This window comes from Mandrillus leucophaeus, unplaced genomic scaffold, assembly GCF_000951045.1.
Source record: "Mandrillus leucophaeus isolate KB7577 unplaced genomic scaffold, Mleu.le_1.0 Scaffold40, whole genome shotgun sequence".
NCBI classification, from domain to species: Eukaryota; Metazoa; Chordata; class Mammalia; order Primates; family Cercopithecidae; genus Mandrillus; species Mandrillus leucophaeus.
Window position 1 is genome coordinate 5,849,644 of NW_012104254.1, and position 21,538 is coordinate 5,871,181.

The window sequence follows — 21,538 nt, forward strand, 5'->3', positions numbered from 1 at the left end:
ACACCAGGTCTCATTATGCTGCCCATGTTTCAAACTCCTGGGCTTATGGGATCCTCCTGTCTCAGTCTCCCAATGTGCTGGGATAACAGGTGTGAGCCACTACACCTGGCCACATTTTTTATTGTACTGGTTTTTTCCCATGGGATCAATTCTTTTCGATTTAAATTTTACAATGAAGATGTTGCATATCAATTTTTTGTTGTTATTCATACTGCATGTTACCAATTATAGCTTCTGCCACTGTGAGTTTCCCTTTATAGTTACTATAAATTAGGTAAGAACCTCATTTTCCCAGGTCAGATTTTACTGTTCTGAATTTTACTGTAAATAGCTTTAAATATTACATTTTAATTTTTATTATTTTTATGAGCTATGTTCATTATAAATTGGCTGAAAACAATGGATAATTATATTTCTTTCTAAAGTAGTCCTTGATTGAAAAAAAAATCCCCAGTTCTCCTATACAGTTTTGGAATTATCGAATTAATTAAGCCTAGGTCCATTGTATTGCTAATGCGGTGACTGTGCAAAGATCTAACCATCCTGCTTTCTCTGGGCTTTGCCTGGAATAAAGACCGCCTCTATGGTAGCAACCAATATAGACTTGGTGCTTCCAAACTAGCTCTGAAGCCTATTTAGGGAAAATCTCCACATTTAGAGGTGCCCTGTCCAAGATATACTCCTTCGATTTGTTTCTACTGTAATTTTTTTCTCCTAATCCTAATATCCCTTTCTTTCCTTTTTCCTTTCTTCTTCTTCTTTTTTTTTTGGTCTTAACCTCACCCCTTGCAACTAATACAGTTTCTCATTGTTGGCTACTGATTTATTTTTATGGGGAAAAAAAAAGTCCTGTTAATCCCTGCTTTGCTCTTGACTTACGTTCATCTTTCAACCTGGCAAGTGACTTTTGGTGAATAAACATCATTAGGAAAAAAAAAGAAAGAGAACATCCAACTTATTATTTCTTTACAGTCAAGAAGCAGACTGCAGATGTTCTTACTTTGATTTTGACTGGGAGCATTGACGCTGACAAGTATTTTTCCGTGAGATATTACGAAGTGGTCAGTTTTGTGGGCTGGTGGAATAACCTCTTTGCAGTCACTGACTGCACTAAACAGGGACGAGATCATTGAGTTACTTTATTATCAGCTTGGATTCCCTACCCCATAACCGAAAGCAAGATGGAAGAAAGTAGCATGAAACTAGCAATGATTTTTATAGCGCCTTTTAAACCAGACTCTTCAATAATTCCCCAGAATGCAAATTTTGTTTCACAATTAAGGCCATACTTTCCACTCCTTTCAGAGTGACTCAGTCAAGACTGTTCATCTATTTATCCAAAAATTCTAATCACAGAAAATATTTTATTGCTTATTTAGAAACAGCATGATACTAAGATAGCATGTTTTGCATTAGTCTACTTTTCTTTAAATTTAAATGAAGGACAAAATGGAAAAATAATTGAAAACAGGCTATGCTTGATAGCTTCATGAGAAAGGATCATGGCGGAACTGAAAACCTTAGAAGTTGGTTACACATGATGGAAAAGAGGCCCTCAGGAACTGATTACACCATTCCCATTGCTTTGCTTGTAAATGCATTTGGCACACAATAAAACTTTTAGAAAATCAAGTTGTTGAATCAATGTTTAGGTGATGACAACTTCCCTTGTAAATAAAGGTCACTTCCTATAACTTTGACTTTAGTATTGATTGATTGATCGAGACAGGGTCTTGGTCTGTTGCCCAGGCTGCAGTGCAGTCACGTCTTACTTACAGCCTTGACCTGCCAGGCTCAAGTGATCTTCCTGCCTCAGTCTCCTGAGTGGCTGGGACTACAAGCATATGCCACCATGCTCAACTAATTTTTGTATTTTTTTGTAGAGATGGTGTCTCCCTATCTGACCCAGATAGGCTGGTGACCCAGGCTGGCCTTGAACTCCTGGGCTCAAGCAATCCTCCTGGTTTAGTCTCCCAAAGTGTTGGGATTACAGGTGTGAGCCACCATGCCCCGCCCACCTTGACTTTAATGCTACCGAAATACAGTTTTCCCCACCAGGCTTCAAGTAATGTATCACACACAGCAGGGCAGCTACCCTGAGAACATATGCATGTACTCAGATGACCAGCTTCTTTTAAAAAAGAATTCAAACCCACAGAATTAGAAGAGTGTCCTTTGGATTTCTACAGAGCACTGAGAATCCTATGTAGGGTTTAGTGAATGCTAAACAGGGTTACTGAATGTTGCACAGAATCTCAGAATATTGAAAGTAACATTTATTGATTTGACATATAATAAGTTTGTTGTTACCTGACTTTTTGGTTTGTAAAACATGAAGCATTTCACAAGTTGGATCCCACCATTTCTGCCCTAAGCTGCAGACAGTCTCCTGGCACCCCCACCGGTTTACCTCTTTGCCCGCAGCTGCTCAGAGCTGTCTTGCTGCAAGGCTGATATTTACTGTCTGACTCCAACAAGGATGTTGGTAATTTTAAATTTTTCTGGCTTTTAGCTTGTGACGTTATTATCTTGCTCTGTGTCTGTTTTCTTTTAGATTTTAGATTTCTGACATCCCAAGAGGCCTTTATGGAGTGTTGTTTTATCCTCTTTGCTCCTTCTTTGTTGAAATTTAGAAAATAATATTTGAAAGCAGTCCCTGGGAACTTAGGGAGAGAAAGAACCACAAATCCAGGCAATTTAAATCTTTGGTTTCTGATAAATTGTATATGAATGAGATATGCATCATAATCAACATTAAATTCAGTAACTTTTTTTATTACTGAAAAATGACAAGCCAGATCAGTTCAACTCTGACCATCATAAAAACACAAGTATCTTACTAAAATAAATACTAAATACTAACCAGCAGGGCTGAGCCAAAGGGTGAGATGAGTGAGGTAACTGTCTTGGGCACAAAATTTAAGGGGACATCAAAAAAAAAGGGGGAGAAAGAAAGAAAACCAAAAAGAAACAACAAAAAACCCCAAACCAAAAAACTCGATAATCAGGCTAAATGATATTTTAATGCAATATTTTAAAAAATAAAACAAATGAAAAAAAATTATGATGAACAAAATATAAATGTTAAAGACAAGACCAGTAACAGTGCCTTGCCAGGCCATATTGCATCCTCAGTCAAAAGGAAAAATCAGTAACACTCATTCTGTCATTACCTAAAAATTTGATTTTTTTTGTTGACCTTATTTGCCTTACCCTCGTCCTGGCCCTGCTAACCAGAATATCAGTGGTTAGGGTAAAAAGATGGCATAACCTTTCCTCTAAGAATGTTCACTCAAGGGAGAAAATATGTGTAGTGATTTTCAAGCCTAGTTATGATCACTGGGTAACCAATATCCATAATTTTGACCATGGTTTGGCTATAGTCTCAATTAGAAGGTATTTCCCAATCCCAAAAATGGAAGTGTTGTCTTTTTGTTAATTCAATATGAAGGGATCATATTACCAAAAACCATTACATTTCTTTCTTTCTTTTTTTTTTTTAACCGGCTTAGAAAAACTCATGTAGTTCAATTCATCAAAAGTTTCTCCATCCACGGTGGTCCCCTCTGGCTCTCTCTTTATTGGTTTTGGTGGGGGAGGGCCTGTGGGGCTTTTTCCGGTATTCCACTTTTGTCCAGCCCCCTTCGCTGACTTTGCTCTCCTCTTCACTGGCTCTTGAGTCAGTCTCAGGGTGCAAAGGCATCCCTGGTATGGTGTTGGGTTGGTGGAGGTCCCTAGGGCTTCTCTTGAAGTCAGGCGACTGGTGAGGATTGAGTGGTGACTGAGAAACCCTGTAGAACTTTCCAGGATATCTTCCTCTTGAAGGAGTGGAATGCTGACTTTTTCCACTGTATCTTCCTCTAGGAGAAGAATTGAGTGATATACTACCACGTCCATATTTGTTCCTGCTTCTGTCTGAGTATCGACCCCTCTCTGAAGAGGTGTCAGTATTGCCACTGGAAAAGCCACTGTCCCTAGAGCTGAGATGCAGGGAAGAGAAGTTTTTGGTCAGTCCATACTGAGTAGGAGAGGAGCTTCTGGACTGGTTCACAGGTGTAATCTGTTGATACTTAATGGGCACCTGGGTCCGTCTCACAGCAGCAGCATAGGAATCCTGGCCATCAAGGTATGAGAAGAATGGTGACCCCAGAATAGGATTGCTCTGGGAACGCTGTAAAGAAGTGTTGGATGCAATCTGCCGCATCCTCAGAGTATCTAACCACTGGCAATCAGCACCTGCGGGAGAAATGGAAATGAGCATCTTTGAAACCACAGTAAAGCTGCATGCCTAATTCATACGTCTGTCTTAGGATAATTCAAGGCTGTTTGGGATGCTCTAAGCTTTACCATTCATAGAAATTCTAGGCTACGTATAAGGACATTTCCTTTATTACAAATACTTTAAAAAATAAGGACATTTACACTTAGTCAGTCTATGCCACGTGCTTGGCATTGTTCCATGGGCTTTCCTTACACTATCTGATTTAATCCTCTCGATAATCTTCTTAGGTAAACACTAATAGTCTTATTCTATAAATGAGGAAGCTTGGGAGGTCAAATAACTTGCCCAAGATCACTCAGTCAATAATACCAAGTCCTTCTGCATCTAAATCCCATCTTCTTCCTACATAGTTGTGTTCTCACTTCTAGAAAGTATGTCCAGGTGGCAGGGGCAAGTTTAGTAAACAAAAGGTTTTTTTTGCAACCTGCACTTTTAAAACCTCAAGGACCCTAAAGGCAGATAAAATAAATAAGGTTCCGAAAGTTGAGACAGCTAGAGATTGTTTGAAAGAAAGACCGTTCATGTGTCCAGAGGAGAGATCCTGAGGCTCGGGAATAAGAAGTATTTTCAGCACAAAAAAATGAAGCTGCGTTGGCAAGTAGGAAGAAGTTAAGATAAAAGAAAATGGTGAATTGACAAGGACCATTTAGTAAGCTATATTTCAGTGAATAAGCAAGTTCCTCACACCTGAGATCTTTTCTGCTCCCCCGAGCCTGAACAATGTTGCTGGAGTTCCTGGGTGGTCCTCCCAGCCTCAGCTTCCTCGGCTACTCCACCCTCTGCTCGCGCAGATGACGTGTGTGGAGGGTATCGGAGCATGCATGTCTCCGTCTCCCTCACTGCCTGCGCACAGGTGACCCATACCTCTGAGGTGAGTGACTTGCCCAGACAATTCCAGAGACTCCTCCCAGGCTTCAGTGCATCACAACGCCTTCTTTTGTTGTTGTTATTGTATGTATGTGTGTATTTTATTGTGGTAACAACCACATTTTTCCATCCTAGCTTTTTTTTTTTGAGACAGAGTCTCACTCTGTCGCCCAGGCTGGAGTGCAGTGGCCGGATCTCAGCTCACTGCAAGCTCTGCCTCCCGAGTTTACGCCATCCTCCCGCCTCAGCCTCCTGAGTAGCTGGGACTACAGGTGCGTGGCACCTCGCCCGGCTAGTTTTTTGTATTTTTAGTAGAGACGGGGTTTCACCGTGTTACTCAGGATGGTCTCGATCTCCTGACCTTCTGATCCGCCCGCCTCGGCCTCCCAAAGTGCTAGGATTACAGGCGTGAGCCACCGCGCCCGGCCCATCCTAGCCATTTTTAAGCCTATAGTTCAGTACTGTTAGTGTATTCACATTGTTGTGCAACAGATCTCTATAATTGTTTCATCTTGCAACACCGAAACTCTAGACCCACTAATCTCTACCTTCCTCTTTGCCCTTTTCCCTTCCCTTCTCCCCTGCCCCCGACTCCCACTTGTTAACTATCTTCTCCTTCCTGTTTCTATGACTTTGACTACAGTAGATACTTCACATGAGCAGTATCATACAGAATCACAATGCCTTCTTTCCCTCCCATTGACTTCTCTGGAATTTTGGCTTCCAATAGAACCCTGATTTTGCTCAGTCTCCAACCCCCTTCATGTAGCCATGTGATCGGGAGAGTTGACTGCATTCTGGCTCCAGGGATCGACTTTAATTAGTTTAAGTCAGATGTGCTCATGCTATGTTTAGGGACGGACAAGTTGCTCTATTCTGGCCAAAGCAGAATTGGTGAGGGATAGTCTGTTGGGGGGTTCTAGAAAAGTTTTCCTTACTCCTATATATAAGAACAGGTAGGGACCTAACCCGTTATTTCCTCTGGGCATTGCCATATCTTTGTGTGATGACTGTAAACAGGAGAGGAGCCGAGGGCAAAGGCAGCCTATTGAGCATGGCAGGGCGGAAAGAAGGGAAGGTTCATTCCACTATCTGAATATGGTTGAGCCGGCTTATCTTACTGCACCTGGAGCCTGCCCTGCCTCTGAACTTCTTGTTATGGAAGATAATAAATTTTATTACAGTTTAAATCAGTGGTTTAAGGACTTTAGAGTTGTTCTTAATCACCGGGAAGGCTCCTTAAAATGCAGATTGCAGGTCCTACCCCCAGAGTTCTGGTTCAGTAAGTCTAGGTTTGGGCCTGAGGATCTGGATTTCTAGTACGTTTACAGGTGATCCCGATGCTGCTGGTCCTGGGGCCACACTTGGGAAACTATTGGAGTAAGGCAGTTGAAACTGGGTTTTCTGCTACTTGAAGCTCAAAGATAGATCTTAACTGATTGAGGTGGTATCCTCTGAGTCTTCAGATCATCTGAAAATGTCATAATTAAGTTTCTGGAATCTAGCACACATCTAATACGGGAACACTAACTTACTTGAGTCAGACCTACTTCCGGGGTTGCCGTCTGAATTGGTGAATAATGTCTGAATGGCAAGTTGGACTGCTTTCACTTCATCCTGAGGTTTTGTTCTACTCCACTGAATCGAATGGACATGTTTAGTGCTTTTTGGAGTTCTAACATCACTCTGGTAAAAAAAAAAAAAAAAAAAAAAAAAAAAAGACACATATAACCAAATAGACAAACACATATAAAATAGGAAAGAAAGACATCCAGGTTATTATATCACTTCAATTTCACTTCTTAGAACACTATCATAATGCACTAGGAAAATATTCTGAACGGTTGGCCCAAATATGCTCATTTGATGAAAAGAAAATGTTTAACCACTTTATTTCTTAGTGGGTTATAGCACTTATTCCTTAATGAATTATAACATATATTTCTTAGTAAACTATAGTAGCTAAAAATATGGTTGTCTTCTCCCAGAATTTATTATATTTGACAAATCTCAACTTACCTCTTTGTTTAATAAGAAATAAAAATTTACCTCTTCTATTTATAGTACTTGAAGGCAGATATTTTGTTGAATAAATGAAAATGTGACCACCATGTTTGCCTCAGAGTGAATTCGGATCATCAAGGGAACTGAGTGAATGCGGTGGGGTGAATCACCTACATGGAGGGGGAACGGTCTCAGATGCAAAAGTGAGACAGGATCAAAAAGTAAGAAATGGGGACCAGGAAGAGGACACTAGGTCAAGACACATCACTTTCTTGTCCTGAAATCTCCCTCCTCACTAGCCGTTACCAATCAGTGTCAATTAAAGAGTCTCCAGGTTCAATACGGTTAGGGAAATCTGTTTTTAAAAACTCTGAAGTGAAAAACCCAGACAAAAGTGGCATATCATCATGGGGTCTAAAAAAGGAGGAGGAGGGAGAGAGAAGAAGAAAAAGAACTGGGTGTGCTGTCTCCAAAACTGTCTAAGGCAGGCAGAGATAGAATCTGGTTGTTCTAATTGTCCGATTACTAACAAGAGGGCTTTTCCTGAGTAGTGAGGACCAGTTAACAGACTTTAGAATAGTCTGGATTCCAACTTCCTCAAGACCAACCAGCCTCTTTTGTTTGGGTTTTGTACCTCACAAGCAATGCTTTGACAAATAATGTAACTTCTTCTCAGATGCCTGACAACCTGTGCACCCCAGCAGGTAAGGATAAATAACTGCTGTAAAACTTTTTGGCTTCCAGCCTGGCCAGAGGTTTTTTTTTTTTTTTTTTTTTTTTGAGACAGAGTTTTGCTCTTGTCTCCCACGCTGGAGTGCAATGGCGCAATCTTGGCTCACCGCAACCTCCACCTCCTGGGTTCAAGCGATTCTCCTGCCTCAGTCTCCTGAGTAGCTGGGATTATAGGCATGCACCACCATGCCCAGCTAATTTTTGTATTATTAGTAGAGATGAGGTTTTACCATGTTGACCAGGCTAGTCTCGAACTCCTGACCTCAGGTGATCCACCTGCCTCAGCCTCCCAAAGTGCTGGGATTACAGACATGAGCCACCATGCCTGGCCCAGAGTTTGTATTTCTAATACTGAAAAGCCAAATCCTGGCAGCCCAGGAAACCATCAAAATGCCACACTCACAAAGTCCTCTTTGAGGTGGACTTCATCTTACTGCAGCCACTGGGAGCTAACAGGGTAGCCAGGGAAGAGCAGAAAGTGTTTTTTTATAGTCAGAAAACATGGAAGTGACTTCGACAATTCTGTCAGTGAGTACCTCATACCTCAGGCCTTCCTTTCATCTCTCTGAGCCTGTTTTTCCTATCTGCAAAATGAGGATAATAATATCTTTCAGTTTTTTTTTTTTTTTTAATCCTGGAGACGGGGTCTCACTGTGCCACCCAGGCTAGAGTACAGTGGTGTGATCTCGGCTCACTGCAGCCTCAACCTCCTGGGCTCAAGCAATCCCCCCACCTCAACCTCCCGCATAGCCGGGGCCACAGACATGTGCCACCACACCCAGCTGCTTTTTGTAGTTTTCGTAGAGATAGGGTTTCATAATGTTGCCCAGGCTGGTCTCAAACTCTTGGGCTCAAGTGATCTGCCCACCTCAGCCTCCCAAAGTGCTGAGATTACAGGTGTGAGCCACTGCGCCGGGCCGATATTTTTCAGTATTGATTTACATGAAGTTAGTGTGATCAAACTGGTATAAGCACCTCTAACAGTGCCTGGTTCATGGTAGATCCTTAATAAATGTTTCTTGAATGAATGAATTGGATGAATGAATGAAATGCATGTCCCTTTGGTGGTGGGTGCACACTAATATCTCCAGGAGTGCCAAGACTGTACTATAACTGTTGCCTTCCACCCACTCCCACTAGGTTTATGTACCTTGTAAGGTGTATGTCCCACCAGCCACAAAGATCTTGTTGATTTTATAAAAATTAGTATTAAGTATTAGTATCCCCAATACCAAACATCTGACATGGTATACAGAAGGTGTTCAGTCCATAACTAATGAATGAATGAAGCACTACCTCAGTCTCTATCTGGGTAAGTTTATCCTGTTCTCTTTTCTTCCCAACATGTTGTTAGATAAATTATATTGATCCCATGGTCATGATGGTTGGTTTATCTCCCAATACATTCCAATAAATTATATGCTCTGAGGTAACAGATAAATTTATATTCATTCACTGTTGGTGGGGCCACCAGCCTCTTGCCCCCAGAGCTTACCTCATATGTGACAGTGCACTCCACAGTCTGATTTTTTGCTATTCCTACAATCCACTTCTCCATTACAAATGGTGGCTGAAAAACAAAAGTTAGGATGGTGTAGTACCATAACACAGTCAGCTCTACTATAGTATGTTTCTTTGAGGCCAGTTGTGCCATACACAATTAGCAAATAGGGGCATAACATCAGATTATCATGAAAGCCTTGTCGGTTCTCATGTGATCACTCACAACATGCTAATGTTTGGAGTTTTGCTTTTCATAAGACAACCTTTTGTATATTTGTAAACAGCTAGTCACGGCCTCCCACAATCTTCTTTTCCGATATAACATTTGCTATCACTCAGTCCTATCATTATGTCATTGATTCATGCTAAAGTTTGAAGCATCCGTTGGAAAACTTTCCCACAATTAAGAGAAATCCATAGCAATATGAGAAGACCCAGAAGTGCTTTCCTTGAGTAAAGCCGTGGCTGGTTCAGTGGCTTCAACAATCCCTCTGCTTTCCATAACATCACACTATCCAGCCAAGCTGCACATACACGTGAAGAAACCGTGGTTATGTTTTCCCACTATATTAAAACAAAGGATTAGTGAGGAAGCCTGTGCCTTCGATCCTATTTTAATTATGATGAAAACGGCCTCAGAAATAAGCTGCACTCTCCTCCCATCCCCCTTTCACTTCAGGTTTAAGGCTGCAAAGGAATGACTGACCGTGAGCTGGGTTCAAAGAAAATGTGATAGAGATTTAGCTGGGCCAGGTTTTCTTCGAGACTGAGTCTCACTCTGTTGCCCAGGCTGGAGTGTAGTGGCGCAATCTTGGCTCACTGCAAACTCTTCCTCCCGGGTTCAAGTGATTCTCAAGCCTCGGCCTCTCAAGTAGCTGGGATTACAGGAGCATGCCACCACACCTGGCTCATTTTTTGTATTTTTAGTAGAGACTGGGTTTCACCATGTTGTCCAGGCTGTTCTCCAACTCCTGGTCTCAAGTGATCTGCTCCCCTCAGCCTCCCAAAGTGCAGGGATTACAGGTATGAGCCACCGCACCCAACCTGGGCTAGTTTTTTGTTGTTGTTGTTTGTTTGTTTTAAATTAGGATTGTTATTGTTTCTGTTGATGTTTAAAAATTCTATAACTTTTGATTGGTCTGTTCCAGTTCTAGTTTTCCTATAAGCCTGTTAATGTTGCTGTGTGATTTCGTATGTATGGCATGATAGCAGAAACACTTATATTCAGTTTTACAACTCCACGGCATGGGTGGGGAAGAAAGAAAATATATTTCCAGTCTTCAAGACAACATATTATGTCCCAGCAAAATAAGAAAAAGGTAAAACCAAGTCATAACCCTTATAGATAAATAATGCCATGGAAATAACTCCTAGATACACAGTGGAATCCAACAATGAATATCAAATCAATCTGCTTGATGTCCACTTGTAAATTAAAATGACTTGGCTGTTTAGCATTCTGATGCCTATGAAGAGAACACATTTACAATGTCTTCTCTCTAATGCAATGTGTTCTCTCTAATGCATGTCTTTGAAGAACCATTTTAGTTCCCTACTTATGTTTGTACCTGGGTTCTTTGCTACAAGCCCCACTTTCTTCACTGAAACCAAAGACCTGGTTAATAGTGTATCACAGTTAACGGATTATGTGAGGCCAGGGTGACTGTCCTGTTGACTTCATGGTTATTCACCTGAAGTTGTTGACCTTTTACAATTGAAGTCTCATATGTATTTTTCCAGTATGATTGGGACAGAATTGAATTTTTTTTCCATTTTGAGGAGCGAGCTAAGCATTTCCGCAAGTCTTTCTTCAGTGTTTTCCTCAGCATGCTTCCCATTGGCCCTGGAGTAGTAGCATGCTTTCTAGTCACTCCAGGAATTCATAGTGTGGACTTAAGGAAGCCATTAAGACTTCAATGTGTGCCTCATAATGAACCTCATCTCAGTCCTTCAGGGAATTGACCTCAACCAAGAAAGTCTTTCTCAACCAAGAAAGTATAAGTTTTCCAAAGTTTAAAAGTACTCAAAATTTGAAGTAAATATTTTCATCGTTCACATTTTCCTTCCTTTAATAAATGACAGAGTAAGCATAAAGAAATATAGAAGAAAAAAATTTTAAAAAAATTAAATGATACCTTTTTGCAGTGCTTTTTAGTTCACACAGCATAAGTGGAATTTTAACAAAAACCTATTATGATCTCAATCTGCTAAATAAAATGTGCCTTTCAACAGCCAGCTCGAGGCTGAGCTGATGTGAGCATGGACAAGCACAAAAGCACACTGCTGGGGTATTTTAATGTCTTTGTTTGATATCTCTGAATTCAAAAGAGCTTTTAAGCCGTAAATAGAACCCTACCTTTGTCATCTTTAAAATCTCCGCATCAGGTAGGTTAGTGTTGAATGTCACATCTTTTATGTAGGTTATTGCAATTTCATCCCCATCCATCTCCATATACATTTTCCACTTACAATCCTGGAATTAAAAACAAAATTATATAATTTGAGAAAGCGAAACAATTTTTTTTTAGTGTCAATGTTTCATAACACATAAAATATTCTAAATGAAGTATTATTGGAGTGGCTTTTTTTTTTCCTTTTTCAGTAAAAGGACATGAAATTAGATTCCTATGTATATCTAAATAAGCCCCAGTTAGTGCAGCCTAGAGACATAATGTGTCAGTTTTAAGTGTTATATTATAGGACTTACAAACTCAAAATCCTGAAGGGACCAGGCAGATAATAAAAAGGAGTAAAGCCAGGCAGTTTCCTTATAAAGCTTTAAGTGGCAACCTTTTAAAATAGACTCATTTAATTTACATATTAAACATTGTAGGAACATTTTTTCATTACCACAAAGAAATGTGGTTTTCTACTTTTCTTGAAATATAAGGCCCTCTTGATCCACCTTTAATCTTCCTAGATTGATAATGATGTGGGTTCAAGAAACTCTCACTTGCCTCTTAAGAAGGAAAACAACAGTGCAAATGTGTTGATAAATGATAATGGACAACTAGGGAGTTATGGGGTGGGTGAGGGACTCTGGGAAACCAAAGAACAGTTCCCCTAAAGGCACAGCTACTTCGTGACTTCTGTTGATTGTTCCCATGTGGAAATATGAGCCCAGTTTTGCTAGGTCCTTTAATATTTCATGAACAGCTGAGAATTAGGATCCTTATGTAAAACTCTTGATTTTTAAACAATGGTATGTTAATTAAATTTTTAATAAAATCACCATATAATGGAAAAGTGCTTTACATCATTCATTAACAGGAAAATGCAAATTAAAACCACAATGAGGTACCACTATACACCCATCAGAATGGCTGACTGATAACATCAAATGTTGGCTAAGATTTAGAGTTACTGGAACTCTCATATTAATATTAATACATTGTTGGTGGGAAATGGTACAATTGCTTCAGAAAAATTTTGATAATTTATTATAAAACCAAATATATGCCTATCCTATGACCCAGAAATTCTACTCCTAGGTATTTACCCAAGAGAAATGAAAAAAGACTTGCCTAGGTATGTTCTTAGCAGCTTTATCATGTTAACTAGGAAACTTGAAACAAGCCAAGCATCCATCAAAATGAGAATGGATAAACTGTGATATATTCATAGAATGGAATACTACTTAGCAATACAAAGGAAGACATTACTGATACATGCAACAACTTGGATAAATCTCAAAAACATTATAGTGAGTGAAAGAAGTATATAGAAAAAAAGAACAACCTAATGATTCCATTTATATGATATTCTAGAACAGACAAAACTAATTAATGGTAGAAAAATTCAGAAGGGTGCTTGCTTCTGCAGATGGGGACTTACAAGGGGTATGAGGAAACTTTCTGGGGGTAGCAGTGCTCTATTGATAGAGGTTTGGGTTACACAGGTGCATGCATTGGTCAATACTCAATGAATGTACATTTTAAATCTGTGTATTTCTCTTTTTAATTAATTTTATAGTGATTATTAAAACAGTTTTTTTGAGAAGGGGTCTTGCTCTGTTACCCAGGTAGCATGATCTCCACTCACTGCAGTCTTGACCTCCCAAGCTCAAGCGATTTTCCCACTTCAGTGTCCTAAGTAGCTGGGACCACAAGCACGTGCCATCATGCTCAGCTAACATTTTCTTATTTTTAATTTTCTGTAGAGGTGGGGTTTCACTATGTTGTTGCTCAAGCTCGTCTCAAATTCCTGGGCTCAAGTGATCCTCCCACTTCAGCCTCCCAAAGTGCTGGGATTACAGGTATAAGCCACTGCACCTGAACTGCATTTCTTATTCTAGCACACTGAAATATTTAGGAGGAAGTATACTGATGTCTGCAAATTAATTTGAAATGTATCAAAAAATAAAGATTGATGGATGGCTAGAGGGAGGGGTAGATGGATAAACCAAGTGTATGTGATAAGCCAAGTATAGTAAAATGTTAATGGTTGAATAGGGGCTATGAGGGTTCACTGTAAAATTCTTTCAACTTTGCGGTATAAATAATTTAATAATAAAAATGGGGATAAACAAAGGAAAATAAACTCATGTCTTTGTACCAAATTTGACCCCTGGACCATAAAGGCACATTCTGTCTGTCTGGTTGCCTATCTACCTATTTCTTTAAATTTCCTTTTTAGAGATAGTATGTTGCTGTGTTGCCCAAGATGGTCTTGAACACTTGGTCTCAAGTAATCCTCCCACCTCAGCCTCCCAAGTAGCTGGGATAGAGGCATGAGCCATTGCTCCTGGCTCTGTGTTTATTGAAGAATGAAGAATCCTGAGGATTAAGGCTAATGTACCAAGCACCTTACATGCTGAAACTGGAAAATGCCCTCATAAATAAGAGTGGACCTGGAATGTTTCCTAGAGCAAGCTCAGACATAATTCTTATGGAAAGGCATCAACAAAGAGGCTGTTGAAAGCCTGTTGGCTTCAACAGGAAGCTGGGGGTGCCTGATGTTTTAGGAAAGCCTCTAGATGAATTGCAAACCAAGCAGGGCCCACGTCTGACCCTCTTTGCCCAGCCACATTCACAAAATGGAGAGCCAATTAGTGAAGGAAAAGGTCTATTCAATAAAATGAAAACCTGGCTCTTGGCTAACGTAAGTCAAATTCGTTTCTCAGAATTGACAAATCTCTCAGTATTTCTTTGTTTTGGAGCCACTGCTACCCAGGCAACGTGGGTTCTGAGATAACTGGGCAGGATAATGACTGTTTGGTGTCATGATTGCTCTTCTCTGAAATAGCAAGAACCTTCTCAAGGCAGCAGCTGGGATAAAAAGCCTTAGAAGAGATGAGTTTACTTAGTTCAGTTTCTTTTGCCTGTCAAGTTTGGGAATTAAGTTAGTCAAAAACACAGTCAAAAGACCTTGAATGGCATGAAAATGCCTGAACTTCGCCTGCTTCACTCTCATCTCCTAACCAGAGAGCTCCCCCATGACTTCAAGCCATAAATCAGACCCTCCTTTGCACACTGTCAGAACAGCTCTGTGTGAAGAAGCGGCTGACAGGAGGGGAACTCACATTTGTGGAGCGCTTACTATGCTCTAGGCATGTCGCTGGGCACTTACACCATGCTATTTTATTGGATATCCATCAGAACCCTGAAAGTCAGGCCTATTTTCCCTTTAGATGAATGAGAAAAATGAGGCTCAGACAGATTAAATAACTTTCCTAGGGTTTCATGACCAATATGTGGTTGACATCACCACAAGGCTGCATGACTCCAAAGCCGGAGGAGATACTAATGGGGACAGACAAGCAGGAGAGGTAGCAGGTGAACCTGCTGGATGGTTTTGTCCAGCTCCATAAATGGGTCCAGCCATGGACAACAGGCAGGCGGAAGAAGGACCAGAGAAGATTTCGCTGATACAACCCAGAAAGCTAGTGGCCATCATTCTCCCTGCAGCAACTGCTTCCCTGCTCCCCAAAGTCCAACTTGGAGAAACACTGATGCAAATAATAGGGTTAGAGACCTTTTATTTTTAAATTCTCTTTTTCTCTTCTACTAAAGAAAGACTTTTACCTGAACCATAAAAGAAAGTAGCTACAGAAGGAATAAAACTATAATCAAGGAAGTCATAAGACAAGGAGGCCATCATGCATTTCACTAAAAAGTAGGTTCTGCTTGTTACAAAGCTGGGTAAGAGAGAAAGAGAATATGCTCCAACACGCAGGGCCCATGTAAATCATAAAGTTAATTTGACAATGGCCTGACCCAGCTCCAGGTATCTTCAGGGCATCTATGATGTCATCGTTGCCTAGTTAACAAAAGTAATCCACAAATAAAGTAATGGAATTCCTTATATTCTGCTCAGTTTCAAATTAGCCTAAGGTATCCTTAATGTTTTTGCCATTTTGTGAGTCATAAATTGTCAATGACGATTGTCCACAACTCTGGGATTCAAATGGTTATCGAATTGGACTGGACACGCTGCAGACATTGAGATGCCATGTAACCAGTTCTTAACTGATCAATCACGGAAAAGGCTATCATTACAAATAAAATGAATTAAGTCATCAATAACATCACTAAAAATAACAATTCCACAAGTTTATGAGCCTAATATAGGGTTTTACTTACATATTTGCAACCTTTTCAGTACCTTGGCTGTGACAGGCACCAGGTATTGGGCACAGTAGACTCTGATGTTTTTTTTATTTTTTTATTTTTGAGACAGTGTCTCACTCTGTTGCCCAGGCTGGAGTGCAGTGGTGCAATCTCGGCTCACTGCAAGCTCCACCTCCCGGGTTCACACCATTCTCCTGCCTCAGCCTCCCGAGTAGCTGGGACTACAGGCGCCCGCCACCATGCCTGGCTAATTTTTTGTATTTTTAGTAGAGACAGGGTTTCACCGTGTTAGCCAGGATGGTCTCTATCTCCCGACCTCGTGATCCACCCGCCTTGGCCTCCCAAAGTGCTGGGATTACAGGCGTGAGCCACCGTGCCTGGCCCAGTGGACTCTGATTTTAAAACCATTCACCATTTTTTTTTTTTTTTGGAGACAGGTTCTTACTCTGTCACCTAGGCTGGAGAGCAGTGGTGCAATCTCAGCTCACTGCAGCATCAATCTCCCGGGCTCAAGCGATCTTCCCACATCAGCCTGCCAAGTAGCTGGGACCACAGGCATGTGTCTCCATGCCTGGCTAATTTTGCCTTCATTCTTTGTAGAGATGAAGTTTCACTATGTTGTCCAGGCTGGTCTGGAACTCCTGGGCTCAAGTGGTCCTCCTGCCTCAGCCTCACAAATTGCTGGGATTACAGGCATGAGCAGCTGCACCTGGCCCAGGTAAACTATTGATTTTGGCTTGGGGTGAGTGTTAGAAATGTGGGTACTGATTTTTGAATTAGAAATATTCAAGGATCACTTTGAATGTCTGTGAACAACTCTCAAAAGCAAACAGCTCTCTATTCTGAGGTCCTATGGGAACTGCAAAATACTCTTTTTTCAAAACCATCTCACCCTGGTAGTCTGAGATGCACCTGTTACTCACTCCTCTTACTAAGGTGTTAATGATTCCTATTAAAATGGAAACGGCATGGGAAAAGGCCATACATTAAGTCATTACCAGAGGAACATGGTGGGGCAAGGTGGGGCAAGATCACAAGTTTAAAGTTTGACTACCTGGGCCTGAATCCCGGTTTTGTCCCTTTTACCCCCAACCATAGCCAACTTATGTAACCTTTCTGAACCTCAGCGTCTTTACTCAGAAGTGGATTGTTGTGTCGTGTGAAGGTTACATAAGATAATGTAAATGCAGTTCCCAGCATTGTGCCAGAACCGAATTAGGAGCTCAAAAAGGAATAATTATCATTATTACCAATATGGTCACCAACACAGCTCCAATTAGTTTACTAGATTAGCTGGTTTGTCATCTAGCAGCCATAAAAGGGAATGGGACAGAGAACAAGGTAGCTTTGATGGACGGAAGGTGTAAAGAGTGGGCTAGGAGAGGGACCCTGCTGGAATGGGCAGGCTGGGTCAGCGCATCTCACTTGGGCAGGAGTCTGGGCGTGCAGGGGGCTGGGAATCACTCGGATACCAGGGAGTGATCAGAGATGAAAAAGAGAAGATGCAGCCCAAGCAGCAACTTAACAATGGCCAGTTTCATGAAATGAATCAAAGAAGGAATAAATTCATATCTTCTTACATAGATGGATCATATAACACCAATTCTGACCTTCCCTGCTTTCACATATTCTGATTCAGCACTACTAAGAAGCAGTACCAGATGTCTGGAGGCATTACATATGACTGGCAGCCAGAGAGCCTTATCTTGGATGAGGAAACCAAAGCACAGAGAGATGAGGTAATTTGACTGAGGTCACACAGGTAGCAAGTGGTGAGGCACAAGTGCTTGATGTGCATTTGCAGGGAGTGCTAATTACTCTTCAGCAGGAAAAGGGGACTAGCCCAGGAGCAGAGCTGGGCACTGGGAAGTGCTTTTGCTAGGGCTTCCAGTAGCAAAAAGTAGTTACCCGGAACTTTGCACTAGCTAGAAAATCTGCCTCTAAATGCAAATCTACAAGAAACAAATGGAATTTTGTTGGGGAGAGGGGAATGTTTGCATTTGACATGAATGAAAAATACAACAAGTCTAGTGGGTGCCCAGAATACGCATGTTTATCTGCTGAAATACCTGGGTAATTTTAGGAGCAAGTGTGTGGCTAATGGAGGATGAGAAAGCATTCCATCTGAACTGCTTCAGGATCGCCAATTATGTGAAAAAATTTTCTGAATTAAGACTACTGGCCAACTAAAACAGAAACTCTTACACTGTGAAGATAAAATCCTAAACACTTGGTTAATGCTAAATTAAGTATCTCTTTGTGAGAAATCACTATTCCACTCTCTGCAAGCTGTTTAAAATTTTTTAGAGTTCCAAGCTAGTACAAGTCATGCCAAACATCACAGACAAGTCATCTCCCACAAGGAAGAAAAAAGGGAATGAAGGAATGAAGAAAAGGGGGGAAGAGGTGAGGGAATAAAAAGAAATAAGATAGAGGTAAATTTTCCAAATAGGAAAAGAGATTAAAAGGTAGCACAAAAAACTAGAGTTTAAAGTTCTGGGCAATTCAGAGACACTAATCTCAATCTCTCTCTCTCTATTTTTCCCTATCAAAATGTAATTGCATTCGTCAACATTATAGATAAACTGTTAAACAATCAAGACCAAGATCATTCAGGATATTTCAGAAAGAAACAGACTCCCAAAATTTGCCTTTCAGGCTTTTATAGATCACCTTTACCTGATGTTACAGACATTTAAAAAATTTTAAATATATTTTCTTATTGAGGTATAATTTGCATATAATAAAATGCACAGATTTTTAAGTGTACGGTTCAATACATTTTGACAAATGTATATATCTGTGTAACCACCAGAATAAGCAAGTTATTTCTGGTACCCCAGAACCTTCCCTCATGCCTATTCCCGGATAAGCTGCCTACATAACTGGGACACTGTTCCTGCTTCTATCACCATAGATTAAAGTTGACTGTTCTGGAATATCACAAAATTAGAATTTTACAGCAGGTACTTGTATATGTCTGGCATAATGTTTTTGAGATTTGTCTATGTTAATTAATCCTCACAGCCTTACCCTGTTATAGAGAGCACTGCCCCCATTTTACAGATAAGGAGACTGAGGCTCAGAAAATGGAGAGATTTGTAGCCAGGTCATTTGGCTTCGTAGGATGGGAATTCCAGTCCAGACATGCCAAGTCTAAGCTGAGAGGTTAATTTTCAAAATCCACCCCCACCCCCTAAAACCATGAATGGAGAAAAAGTAAAATCAACCAAGAATGCTCAGGGTTTCGGCCAAAAAGGCCTGTCTTGAGGAAGCAATTTAAAATATAAAATACAGAGGTCGGAATAAACTCTTTAAGATTCAAGGGAAGACTGGAAGAGCCAGTCTCATAGCAGGCAACTGACTGTTGTGAAATCTAAGAAGTAATGCAAGATGAAATAAGAATACGATAAAAATTTTGTTCATGCTGGTATTAAAAGTAGTAAGATGTTGACGATTTAGGTCTCTGAAGGCTCCTTTATATGAGTTGCTATTATCTAGCTCAGCTGCTGAAACCTGCAGTTTTAAAGGCAGGAGAGTGCAACATCCTGTGATAGCACCTGGGTTATTTATCATTAAGTATAACCCTGCTACACTATATTTTATTATGCTGCCTTTAAAAAAGATAACACAAGTATGGTTAATTTGCTTCTCTTCTTTATCTGTACAGTGTCATGACCCACCATGGCTTCGTCCCATGAGATTTGTTTTTTTAACCAAAAAGAAATCCACAAGAAACTCTCCCTAAAAATTCCATTAATAACCTCTTTCAGCGCGTATAGGTTGCAGGGTCTGGAACTAAGAATGTTTTAATCTCTTCAGCAAAACAATGTCTCATAATGATGTACAGGACTATTGCTGTACTGATGAAGAATCATACATAATTCAGCACCTTTCACTTGGCACCACTGTGATATCCTCATTAGCCGTGGCTCACAGTGTCTGTCAGATGGTGTCCATGCGAACGCAGGCATTATATTGTCTTTGAGATGTGCAGCTGCTTCCATGACACTGCCAGTATATAAAAACATGACGCCAGTTTGTTTTATTTAGTGCTAAACCTTCCAGTTTGTAAAAACAAGGCTGACACAGAGCCTGACATGAGGCAGTGAAAATAATTAGCTCTCATTTTCTCAGCCTCCTATTTCCTTCTCCCTGCTGTGTTCTCTTTCCACTAAACCACCACATGTCAGTCGAAATGGGAGGCAATTAGTGGGCTCATTTCAGTCCCCACAACTGTGCTGAAAAGAAAGTATTTATGATGGCACAATGAACAGCTGAAAGATTAAATAACATTTGCCTTTTGAAAAGAAAATGACTTCTAGCTAAATGGGCAATTTTTGATTATTCTCAAACAAGCTTAGAGTAGTTGGTTTTTAAAATACAAGAAAGGAAAATGAGTCATTTTTAGGTGAAAGAATCAAATAAAACTTGACACAGTAATGCAAATAACTGATGTTTTATTGCAAAATATGTAAATGCGTTATACCCTTAACAATGGCTTGTGTCTAAGGTCAGGGCAGATTGGTGCCAAGTAGACACCAGTGGAGATAAGGTTGTTATATTGCCTTTTTGGGAGTTGTTATCTGAGTTATGTATGAAAAAGGGGCTTTAAGGATGATGTTAAAATAAAGTGAAACAAATCAAGTGAGACATACTTTCATATGATGCATTACACACTTGACGATCTAAAATGGTTCAGATGTTAGTTGACATGTTTGGAAAGGGCTTTTTTTCCTTAACTGTATTTGAAATTGGAAAGTACTAGGTCTTCATGATGGAAAAAAGAATAGTAAGTCTTGCTATTGATTTTTGAATAATTAAGAATCTATTCCATGTCAGACTGGGTTTCTTAAGGAATATAGAAGTTGATCTCACTCATCTAAGCACTGCTTTAACATTTTTAAATGCTGGGAAATCTATGCAAATAAACTTTTATCCAGGATACTCAAAATATAAAAACATCTGTTCTACCTGATAAGTTCTTCTCCTGCCACCCCATGACTTTAGGGGTGACTGGAAGAAATATGATTTTCAAACCAACAGTAACCTAGTCAATAGGCATTGTTTACCAGTTAAGCTATTACCAATTCAAATCCTAATGTCCAGGATTGATATGGTTGTCCTACATCCTTGATTTTCCAACATAGTGCTTCTTCATTTTACTTCAAATAGTCTGTCCCTTTTATAGTTGATTATTCTCAGCACCTAATTTTTGGTTTAGAAAACAGAAGCCACTGTGAGTACTGAGATCTCTTGCTGCAGAACTTACAGTGATCCTCAGAAGCTTTTGAAAACTTGCTTCTAAAAGCAAAGATCTCTCTCCTACAGACAACTGTGCCTGTCATCATGGAGTCACAACTATGACTGTTTCCATGCTTTTTAAAGACAGTCACAAATTTACATTTTGTTTTTCTGTTTCCAGACTATATTCTTACTTTTTACAAAACTGAATCCCAATTTTTGATTCATGCATGATGGTCAGTATGAGACAATATGACAAAATGAGACAACGGTGACCCAGAGACCTAAGCCAACTAACAACGGATTCATTAGGAGACTGGAGCTCTCTCTGAGTTAA

General features: G+C 40.2%; 1 protein-coding gene across 2 annotated transcripts in view; it reads right to left on the bottom strand.

The window, feature by feature from the left end:
• Window positions 1-2,260: 2,260 nt before the first annotated feature.
• LOC105548061 (mitogen-activated protein kinase kinase kinase MLT) overlaps window positions 2,261-21,538 on the bottom strand; it is a 198,530-nt gene continuing 179,252 nt past the window's right edge. Inside the window, exons 17-20 of one of the 2 annotated variants that reach the window (XM_011991902.1) lie at window positions 11,745-11,861; window positions 9,381-9,455; window positions 6,685-6,835; window positions 2,261-4,236 (exon numbers count right to left, since the gene is read on the bottom strand). In XM_011991902.1, the coding sequence (XP_011847292.1) occupies window positions 3,536-4,236; window positions 6,685-6,835; window positions 9,381-9,455; window positions 11,745-11,861 (1,044 nt within the window). In that variant the 3' untranslated portion in view covers window positions 2,261-3,535. The remainder of the gene's footprint in view (window positions 4,237-6,684; window positions 6,836-9,380; window positions 9,456-11,744; window positions 11,862-21,538) is intronic. The other variant, XM_011991900.1, reaches the window with a different exon arrangement.